The sequence below is a fragment of the Panulirus ornatus genome, chromosome 64 (assembly GCF_036320965.1).
Source record: "Panulirus ornatus isolate Po-2019 chromosome 64, ASM3632096v1, whole genome shotgun sequence".
Lineage (NCBI taxonomy): Eukaryota > Metazoa > Arthropoda > Malacostraca > Decapoda > Palinuridae > Panulirus > Panulirus ornatus.
The window spans coordinates 19,794,339-19,806,267 of NC_092287.1; the positions used below are offsets into that span (position 1 = coordinate 19,794,339).

At 39.2% G+C, this 11,929-nt stretch overlaps 1 protein-coding gene across 2 annotated transcripts in view; it reads left to right on the forward strand.

Annotated features, from left to right (window-relative positions):
* The first annotated feature begins 262 nt into the window (after positions 1-262).
* The window catches only part of CycK (cyclin K), a 60,905-nt gene continuing 49,238 nt past the window's right edge, over positions 263-11,929 (forward strand). The window contains exon 1 of one of the 2 annotated variants that reach the window (XM_071657326.1): positions 263-1,081. Coding sequence is in view for 1 of the 2 variants with exons in the window: in XM_071657333.1 (XP_071513434.1) it covers positions 10,569-10,619 (51 nt within the window). In the remaining variant the exon portion in view is untranslated. Of the gene's footprint in view, positions 1,082-10,485; positions 10,620-11,929 lie in introns of those variants that run through there. The other variant, XM_071657333.1, reaches the window with a different exon arrangement.

Consider the following 11,929-nt stretch of genomic DNA (forward strand, 5'->3'; position numbering starts at 1 on the left):
GTCCCGCCCACTCGCTGTGGGGTGGGGGATGTAGGAGGAGGTTATGAAAAGAATAAACAATTCATGCTAAACTTTAATAACCTCTTTTTTATATATATATAAACATATAAAAGCAGAAAATCGAGATATTCTTTTTATTCATTTGTGTTCTTGCCTATGATCATCCAACCAAAAGTAAAGGTACGATGGTCAAACTGGTGGTTACGACCCATTAGCTCCGTGGTCCAGCTCACACACACCAGGACCAGGTCGGCGGCGGGGAGCAGCAGCTCAGTCAGTGACGGGAATACGTGAGGGTAACACCGTACGGCAGGGGCTGGTGTGTGTGTGTGTGACGTCAGTGATAAAATGATTTTAGAACGCTTTTGTGATGATAAATTGTACGTACACGAGAGTAATCAGTCGTAAAAAATGAGAAATTGATCGTACAAGTGATTTATATAAAAAGAAAGTTTAAAAGGTAATGATTTAGAACTTTTCATAAATTGTCCGTACACGAGAGTAATCAGTCGTAAAAAATGACGAGAAATTGATTGTACAAGTGATTTATATAAAGAAGAAAGTTTAAAAGGTAATGATTTAGAACACTTGTGATATGAATTGTACGTACACGAGAGTAATTAGTAGCAAAAGATGACGAGAAATTGATCGTACAAGTGATTTATATAAAAAAGAAAGTTTAAAAGGTAATGGAAATATTGTTCCGTGTTACAAAAATTTAGTATTTCCGAGTTCACGTACTCGGCTCAGCTTTACTCATCTACCAATCGTAAGTGATGACAAAAATTTATATTTTCCAATGGTTAGAAAAAAGTGTAAAGTGAGAATAAGTAAGATGAAATTTTGGAAAAAGAAATTTGCAGTGTATTGCGTTTGGGGAACAACTATGGCGAAATTAACGTTGCGCAGTGATAGTAATTGGTGCGCATGTGCAATATAGCTTATGGAAATACTTTCAGTCCCCCGAATTATAGTGTGATTATCTGAAAAATAATTGTGATAACGATTGATTATTGGAAAGTCTGGTAACCGACCCGGCCGATGGCTTTTAACGACTGTAAGAGTTGCCGGCCGGCGTAAGGTGAGTAACATATTTAATTCCCAACTCGTTTAAACGGTCGGATATTTTAGCCATGCTTAAATTAAAGTGACAAGACGATACGACCTAATGGGATAATCCTGCTGTTAGGTTTAATTAAGCCCTTGTAACAGCCTGGTGTTCCCAAGACTAAAATTTTTATGTACGCGAAAATGTCCGGTTTTAGGATTTGGGTGAACTTGGTTGGTTACCCCACTTAATTAAAAAGATAAAACGTCTCATTTAAACGATGTGACTACAAGTATTTGTAATCATCAAGCAATGCCATTATTCTTACATGTCAAGTGATGCAATTATTCGTAGATATCAATAATAGGTATTGTATATGTTAAGACGAATAGCATTCTAATCATTCATATAATACCCATCATATTTTTTTAATGTATTTCATGTACATCAGTTCGTAATCATATTGTTAAAGCGAATATATGTATGATTTAGGGAATTAGAAATTAGGTTGTTAAAACCAACTTGGCAAATTAATCGTTACGCGCACTGACCATCTTACTGGTGAAATGACCATAGGCAACGAAATACTTTGAAATTAATGGGTGTATGTAAAATAAATGCTTTGAATCATATCGATATTATTGTCATTTAATGTTTTTTTTTCAACGGATCGTCTCATTTTTTTCTCATACACGTCATTACAAAGTAGCGGTTAGTGTTTCTGACCATGACGCAACCACCGAGCGCCTGAGGTTCGAATCCAAGTTGCAGCAGTCGGCTCACAGTCAACCCAGCTGTTCATCCACCACTACGGGTTGGTCGATTAGATGGTTAACTGGCTCAGGCTATATATATATATATATATATATATATATATATATATATATATATATATATATTAGCATGAATAGGATGCCGTCTCAGCTAACATAGAAATAAAAGTACACTGTGAAAAGTAATCGAAATTTGATTTATTACATAACTCATTTCGAATCGTTTCGCATGAAAACTAGTTTTACGATAAAAAATTTATTCATATATATTTCTTGAGGGCAATACTTAACATTACGGAGCTGACTCTGAAATTGTCATTTTGCTTTAATGTCGGTGCTAAGTTTTGACATTTTCCAACTTGGTCACAAAAATGCTCAAAAAAAGATGGTCTGAATTGTAACTCCATTGCAAACCTGCGATTCGATATCTTTCATTCGTGAAACAGTATTAGAAAGCTCTAAAGAGGAATTCAGTTACAAATACGAACGTTTTGTTCGATTACTCACCTAAAAAAACCGCATGTCGAAGATAATTTTGGTGAAATTCCTAAGTCACAGTCTATAGTCCTTTGCCATTAAACTAACTCATTTTCAAATCTTTGCGAAAGTCTACAGTAATCTGAAACCCTTTTCTCAATGGGCCCAGTGCAAAGAGTACGATAATGAGCGATAAACAAGGTATAATATGCGTGCTGACGGTCAATATTATTTTAGATTAAAACCTGTACGAATGAAATTGGTATTAGATGTGCGAGGTATTAATTATTTCTTGTTATGACCAAGTCATGTTCCGCTTTGAACCCGAGAAAATCTGGTCCATTAGGCGTATTGTACTGTGTCGAACTTGTGGTAGCATACATTGCATTTCAATTAATTGATCAATCATCTCTGTAAAGATGAAATTACATATGCACAGTTTGATACTGTAAGTAAACAGGAGGCACTATGTCATTATTTTTCTTTTTTGTAAGGTTGTTTACGATGCTTGTTTAAGGATTTCACTTGACCAGCCATTTTGACACTAAACATACGAGATAATTGTGAAAATTATTCACCGCAGAAATTAGCCAAGAAGGGTAAAGATATTGCCAGATATTAAGATATAAAACAACTGCTGAATAGGCGCTTACCAAGGGACCGCGTTCCATGCAGTAACTAAAAGAAAAAAAAAATGATGGCGAAAATTTGATCATAGAATCTCCAATAGATTTTAACCAATTAGATTTCACGGCGAGCGACTTAATGTGTGGGAAATTCTGTATTGATAAATAGTTTACATTTCTGTGTCTTGCTGCCTAGTTTGTTCAAAGTTCATAGTCTCGTCCGCTGTACTTAGAAACGTAGTATATCCAATTTCATTGCATATTGGTCAAAGGTCAGACCACACGATTTAAGACGGGCGTTGGTGAAGCTGCTCTGTGCATTTTTAAGTATATTAAAGATCTCACTAATGGGCGGAGTCCTACGGGTTTATATATATATATATATATATATATATATATATATATATATATATATATATATATAGATAGATAGATAGATAGATAGATAGATAATTAGTTGTACATACTAGACTTTTACTGCTGACTTCATCTTTTATCTTAGTTATTCACAGTCTTCGTACGCGACTGAACCCAAACACTCTGCCCCGCACCCAAGCTGTTGCATATACTGCTGTTATCATCAAAGTTAACATAGGAAGGAAATTCGACTCGAGGAAGCCTCGTTCATTTATTTTGCGTGGCCTTCACGAGTGGTATATGGGAACTACACTAATTATTCTAGTTATCTTTGGCGATGATAGTTAGTGCCATTAGCAAGTTTTTCCGTTTGCATATCAACGTTTTTTTTTTTTTGGAGGTGCATTTTTGATACCCAAATGTGTATTTCCTCCTACATATCTATATGTTTGATTTTCCTTACATAATGTCTTTTTCATATCACCTCTGTATGGTAAGCGTGCACCATGTTAAGTGTTTTATATGTTTGTATAGATTCGCCACGACTAAGCCTTGCACGGGTTCTTGTCAGTCAATAGCAGGTGTCGAAACTCGATCACGGGTGTGGCATAAATTGCCACAAGGCAAGGAGCTGTGGGGTCATTTGTGTTTGTTGTATTATAATCAGTGATCTATAGTAGAAAAAATATATATTTGTTTATACGGTATTTGCTACACATTGCTATACAGGCAGCATTTTATGTAAGTATTTCTTTAGGTGGCATACATTATTGTAAAGAGTTTGTTAATTTGTACATAATGTTTGCTTTATATGTATAAATTTGTACATAATGTGTGTGTGTAAAAATTTCCCAAAACTTGATACGAGATCTAGTCGTGACTGTGCCATTATTGGCACAGGTCGGATACGTGTGAGGTGCCATTACTGGCACAGGGCAGGTATGTGTGCTTGAGGTGCCATTATTGGCACAAGTCGGGTATGTGCACTTGAGTTGCCATTACTGGCCAGGTCGGGTATGTGTGTGTGTACTTGAGGTGCCATTACCAGCACAGGTCGGCCCATGTGCAACTGTTGTGTAGTGGGGTCGTAGATGGAACTGTGTTGGGTAAAATGTAATGAATTGCTTCACCCACCTGATTTATTCGTGTAGATTAATTGCTTCTTGTTAAGATCTATGTAGTAACCAGCAAGTTGACTTTTTGATTATCTACTTTTCCCCATTTCTCTTACTCTTGTGTATAAAAGGAGGAAATGTAAAGTGAAATAAACGCAAATGAAAAGACTATCTGTTCACTGTTAGAGAAGTAAAACACAGGTGAAGGCCTAGCTAGTGTAAAGTGGTAGATACGTACATGCCAATAGAACCTTTAAAAAAAATTGCATGAAGTATATAGTTACCCCAAGAAAATGACCATTTTCTGTAATGAGAAATTTTACTATTTTCTATGATTCAATTTTAGTCACCCTTGTTCTTTGAGATGGCCCTCGACAGCACACTTTAATGCTAATTACCGAAGCAATTCTTCCTTAATATACCCTCGTCGCCTTGCAGTTTGTACATCTTTGTTGATTTGACGCTGTTGCTACCCCATACACTTTGGGCAAACCGCACATAATGCCAGGTCAGATTCCAGATGCAATTGATTCTGATTAGGTTTCAATATTAGATAGATGATATAAGATAATCTTGCTTTGATAGCATTTAACTTTATAATATTTTCAGTATGAAATAAATGAAAAGATTGAATAAGAGAAAACGATTATGCTTGCAGGCATTCTTAATCATTCCGTTCATGTTTCCTTCATAAAAAGTGTCTCCCTCTGTTATACCGTCTAATTTCACTTAAGAATTGTGCATCTCGTTTGCGCACGAAAAGGTAGTGTTATCAGTAATGTTGTCACTGTAAAGTAACAGTGTCAATGTACTTTCCATGAACACTTCAGAGGTATATAGTATTTAGATACGCGATCCGCTTCGTCTGTTGGACGAATCGCATCTTCACTATTTAAGGAATCGTGGAGCGGATGTGGGATCAAGATTCAGCTCATAATTCTTCCTTGATAACATTAATATTGTCGGTCTGGGCTTGTGCGGGCGGGACTCGGGGGGGAACAATTTTGATCCGTCTTGTTGGTGATAGAATCTACCACATTATCAACTTCGTGCTTCACTTCCCCAGGGCCACGAGACTCCTCGTCCTTCCTTATAGTCATCAAAGCGACCTAGATCTCTGCTAGCAGAACATCGTATCGCAATTACCTTTGCTGCGGCAGGGAGTAATGTAATACATGGAAGACTTCTTCCCACTGAAGGTTCTCGCGTAATGTGAACACTGAGACAAGTTCTCTGTGAATAATCACATGTTTTGCTAGATAATCCCCCTGGTGAAGGCCTTTTGGCACTGTGGACATTCAAATGGCTTCTTTCCTGTATGAATAGCCATGTGCTGCAATAAACCACTCTCCTGGGAGTGGGTATTTTGTCATCACGAACGTTCATACGGCTTCTCTCCTGTATGGAGTCATGATCCACTAAATGACTCCCTCATCAAAACTATTTATGTGTCTTCTCTCTCGTATGTATGTTTATGTGTTCCTCTAACTTACTTCTTGGGGAGAAAGTCTTATTTATGGCACTGAGAACGCTCATATGGCTTCTCTCCTGTGTGAACTGCCGTATGCCTCACTGACTCCTTCGGGGTGAGGGTCTTTTGGCAGTGTGAATATTCAGTCATATGGGTGTTCTGTATGAATAACCATATGTTAGCCCACTGTTCTGGGAGGTCTTTGGGCAATGTGAATATTTATAATCTTCTCTCCTGTATGAGTATTCATGTGTTCCTCTAGTCTATTCTTCCAAGAGAAGGTCTATTGGCACTGTACACATTTATATGGCTTCTCTCCTGTGTGAACACTCAGGTGTTCCACTAAACCAGTCCTCCGTGTGAAGGTCTTTTGGCAATGGGAACTTCCAAGATCACAACGCTTGTTATCTTATATTCTTCACTGGGAACACTTGAAGGGTTTCTCGCCTATCTGCCACAGAGTATCTATTATCATGTGAGAAGTTCTTTATAGCGGCTTGTCCCAAGGTGAAGAGGAAACTTGTCTACCCTCCACGATGCTCTCTTGGCCACAGCTGGAGTGTGTTGTTCATTGACTGTACACCAGAGAGACGGTATATGATCGGGGATGGTGTGACATGTGGGATGTACACGAGTAGTCTACATCTGTTTGCTACTCTCGGATCATTGTAGATAATTCCAGTTCGATGTTTCTTCTGTCTTTCATAGTTGGTTGTAGAACTGTTGTATGTTGTTGCAGCTGGTCATGTCAGGAGAATGCAGGGGCCGCATATCACGCTCTTGTATTGACCTCCAGGACCAGCCATTGGTAAAGGAATTACCATTAAAGTTGACATGTGGGGTGAGTCTTCTTTGTGGTGCCGGTAACACTTCTGCCTTGTGGCGCGACCTGGTGAGGTTGTATGGGTGAGGCTGTACGATACTTTGAAGGTTAGGTTAGGGTGATCAGTGTCCAGGATTCCTCTCTATACACTTTTTTTTTTACCCGTGTAGCAACCTAGTGAGGTTGTGTGTGTGTGTGGGGGGGGGGTGAGGTTGATGTTTAACGATGTGGTTGTGCATCAGTGAAAGTTAGGTTATGTTAGGACGAACACTGGCTGGGATTTTCGTTTTCTAACTGTCTTGTGGGTGGGGCAACGGGAGCAGTCCTCCCTGGAACGATATAGGGTACAATAACAGTAGCACTGATAAAGGTGATTTATTATATTTCTAGAATAATTTTAACTGTTTTAGGCCCTTGGAAGGAAAAAAAAGTAAATGTATATATCTATGTATATTTCAGTTTCGGTGCATTAGCCAAGGCTCAAGTTTATCAAGGCAAATTAGCCTTTCGTACAGAAGTGTATTGTTTCATTGAATGAAACTCCCTTTCTAATCGCTATCAGCTGTTTTATGTTATGTGCATTCATTTATTTTTCTTCAAACTGGTTGCTGGTCTTATAATGAACTTATGTACAACAGCTTTATTCAATATTACGAGTATATGATTGGATGAATATAACGTGCAAATCAACTTAAAAGCGTTGAACTTAAGATGCAATGTGTTCCTACCATCCTTATTTTGAACTTATTGTTTTAGCGAGTCCACAGTTCACCCTACCCCTTTGACCAAATCCTAGATATACACCAGCTTGTGGGACGCCTCCCCTTAGTGTCCATCATAACAGAAAAAGACAAATTTGGCCATGTTGACTCATTTCAGAATCAAAACTGGGAAAAGAGACCCCCTTTTTTTTGACCTACAACAGTTGACGTATAGGAATTCTTAATGTAATTCTAAGGTTTTAACATCAAAACGAAAGGTTTTGATCCCGTGAAACCTAGATGTAAACAAAAGAAGACTTAGTTCTCCTGAAACCTTATATGTACATTCGCGTCTTGGACTACGTTAGAGCCCGTCTGACTTAGCCTTTTTTTTTTTTGTGGGAAAATGAATCTCTTATTGGATGACACTGTTAAGAGGGTCTTTGGCATTCGATAAGCACTTTCATTATGCTCTCAGACGTGTTCAAAGAGTTCTGCCTGTTGTACATGAGTGTTTTCTCATCCTTGAAATAACAGTAATAATGATATATGTTATACGTGTCCATTTGTTATATTTATAGACATACATCGATTCTAATATCATAGGGTAGGCCACACTTGTTCGAAACATGGGCTCGGAACATGATAGGGTACGGCCACACTTACTCGAAACATGGGCTCGGAACGTTCGTGTTCGAGGCACTAGTGTTGACAAACATGTCGCTAGCTCGGTCGGATTCATGTTGGGCACCCCCAAAAGGGACATAAATCTAAACTTTCCATTTGTTTCTTTGCCTTTGGGTGCCTCTATGCCCCTGGAATTGCCTTTGGCGCCTCCAAAGGGGATTTAAATTATACTTTTAATTGGTCTTTTAATTTTTGGATGCCACCATGCTACTGTATTGGACTTTGGCACCCCCAAAAGGGACATAAATCTAAACTTTACATTTGTTTCTTTGCCTTTGGGTGCCTCTATGCCCCTGGAATTGCCTTTGGCGCCTCCAAAGGGGATTTGAATTATACTTTTAATTGGTCTTTTAATTTTTGGATGCCACCATGCCACTGTATTGGACTTTGGCACCCCCACAGGGTCTTTTAAGTAAACTTTTAATTTGTCTCTTTCCCTTTAGATACTACTATTCCCCTGTAAAGGCCTTTGAAGACGACAAAGGGGATTTAGATTGAACCTTCAACTTCCCTCTAAATTTCTAGATGCCTCCACGCATTTCTCGCCCTTTGGCAAATCCCAAAGTGGCATTAAAGTAAGCTTTCCAAATGTTTCTTTCCCTTTTGATGCCTCTATGCCACTGTAATTGCCTTTGGCGGCGCCAAAGGGGATTTAAACTAAGCATTTGATTTGTCTTTTTATTTTTGGATGCCACCATGCAACTGTATTGGACTTTGGCACCCCCAAAGGGTCTTTTAAGTAATCTTTTAATTTGTCTCATTCCCTTTAGATGCCACTATTCCCCTGTAAATGCCTTTGAAGACGCCAAAGGGGATTTAGATTAATCCTTCAATTTTCCTCTAATATTTTGGATGCCTCCACGCAATTCCCTTGCCCTTTGGCATCCCCAAAGTGGCATTAACGTAAGCTTTCGAAATGTTTCTTTCCCTTTTGATGCCTCTATGCCCCTCTAATTGCCTTTCGTGGCGCCAAAGGGGATATAAACTAAACCTTTAATTTGTCGTTTTCTTTTTGGATGCCACCATGCAACTGTATTGGACTTTGCCACCCCCAAAGGGTCTTTTAAGTAAACTTTTAATTTGTCTCATTCCCTTTAGATGCCACTATTCCCCTGTAAATGCCTTTGAAGACGCCAAAGGGGATTTAGATTAATCCTTCAATTTTCCTCTAATATTTTGGATGCCTCCACGCAATTCCCTTCCCTTTTGGCATCCCCAAAGTGGCATTAAGGTAAGCTTTCCAAATGTTTCTTTCCCTTTTGATGCCTGTATGCCCCTGTAATTGCCTTTGGTGGCGCCAAAGGGGATTTAAACCAAAACTTTAATTTGTCTTTTTATTTTTGGATGCCACCATGCAACTATATTGGACTTTGGCACCCCCAAAGGGTCTTTTAAGTAAACTTTTAATTTTTTTCTTTCCCTTTAGATGCCACTTTTCCCCTGTAAAGGCCTTTGAAGACGCCAAAGGGGATTTAGATTAATCCTTCAATTTTCCTCTAAATTTTGGGATGACTCACTGCAATTCTCTTGCCCTTTGGCATCCCCAAAGTGGCATTGAATTAAGCTTTCCAAATGTTTCTTTCCCTTTTGATGCCTCTATGCCACTATAATTGCCTTTGGCTGCGCCAAAGGGGATTTAAACTAAAACTTTAAATTGTCTTTTTATTTTTGTATGCCACCATATAACTATTGGAATTTGGCACCCCTAAAGGGTCTTTTAAGTAAACTTTTAATTTGTCTCTTTCTCGTCGGATGCCACTATTCCCCTGTAAACGCCTTTGAAGACGCCAAAGGGGATTTAGATTAATCCTTCAATTTTCCCCTAAATTTTTGGATGCCTCCACGCAATTCTCTTGCCCTTTGGCATCCCCAAAGAGGCATTAAGGTAATCTTTCCAAATGTTTCTTTCCCTTTTGATGCCTCTATGACCCTGTAATTGCCTTTGGCGGCGCCAAAGGGGATTTAAACTAAAGCTTTAATTTGTCTTTTTATTTTTGGATGCCACCATGCAACTGTATTGGACTTTGGCACCCCCAAAGGGTGTTTTAAGTAAACTTTTAATTTTTCTCTTTCCTTTCAGATGCCACTATTCCCCTGTAAAGGCCTTTGAAGTCGCCAAAGAGGATTTAGATTAATCCTTTAATTTTCCTCTAATTTTTTGGATGCCTCCACGCAATTCTCTTGACCTTTGGCATCCCCAAAGTGGCATTAAAGTAAGCTTTCGAAATGTTTCTTTCCCTTTTGATGCCTCTATGCCCCTGTAATTGCCTTTGACGGCGCCAAATGGGATTTAAACTAAAACTTTAATTTGTCTTTTTATTTTTGGATGCCACCATGCAAATGTATTGTTTTTTGGCACCCCTAAAGGGTCTTTTAAGTAAACTTTTAATTTGTCTCTTTACCTTCAGATGCCACTATTCCCCTGTAAAGGCCTTTGAAGACGCCAAAGGGGATTTAGATTAATCCTTCAATTTTCCTCTAAAATTTTGGATGCCTCCACTCAATTCTCTTGCCCTTTGGCATCCCCAAAGTGGCATTAAAGTAAGCTTTCCAAATGTTTCTTTCCCTTTTGATTCCTCTATGCCCCTGTAATTGCCTTTGGCGGCGCCAAAGGGGATTTAAACTAAAGCTTTAATTTGTCTTTTTATTTTTGGATGCCACCATGCAACTGTATTGGACTTTGGCACCCCCAAAGGGTGTTTTATGTAAACTTTTAATTTTTCTCTTTCCTATCAGATGCCACTATTCCCCTGTAAAGGCCTTTGAAGACGCCAAAGGGGATTTAGATTAATCCTTCAATTTTCTTCTAAGATTTTGGATGCCTCCAGGCAATTCCCTTGCCCTCTGGCATCCGCAAAGTGGCATTAAGGTAAGCTTTCAAGATGTTTCTTTCTCTTTTGATGCCTCTATGCCCCTGTAATTACCTTTGGCGGCGCCAATTGGGATTTAAACTAAACCTTTATTTTGTCTTTTTAATTTTGGATGCCACCATGCAACTGTATTGGACTTTGGCACCCCTAAAGGGTTTTTTAAGTAAACTTTTAATTTGTCTCTTTCCCTTTACATGCCACTATTCCCCTGTAAAGGCCTTTGAAGACGCCAAAGGGGATTTAGAAGCTCTTCAACGCCTCCTCTCCTGCTGCATAACCTCGGCACCTTCCTCCTGTAGAAGTTCCAGGGGACAATCTTTCCTCCTGGACTCCTGCCCCAGAGCCATGAGGCACTTTACCTCACCACTCTTGCATTGCCACGAGCACCATAGGACTCCTAACTCGCCTCAACTCACCTCATCTAACCCTGCGCCACTTACAGCATCTCGCCCCGAGCTGCTGTACCTTTCTCTTTTCCCACTAAAGCATTTGTGTGTTCTCCACATTTCCCAAGTGGGATCCTCAGTCAGAAATCACAGCAAAGGACACGTTCGACACTCAAGAATATCCATTAATCTAGTGGCTTTCAGAATGACTGAGAGAGAGAGAGAGAGAGCTGGACATAGTTCACACATTGACATTTGCCATCCTTCCATCCTCAACCCGACATTCCCCTTGCCCTGCTGTTGTGATAATACCTCCTTTCCACTCGCCCAGCGTCATCTCACAACTACAAAATAATGTCTTATCCTCTTGTCTCTTGCATTCTACAGCCACCAGTGATAAAATTTGACCAGACCTTCTGCCACTCTCCCATAGCTTACCAGCACTAGCTGCCCATCCAACAGAAGCCTTTACCTCACCGTTGCCCTAATGTTCATCAAAAAGAAAGGGTCGAGTTAGGGAATAGCATAGTACTGTTGTTTTGTGGCACATATGTCCAGCAAATCTCTTTGACAGCGACTCATGGATGTCTCAAAT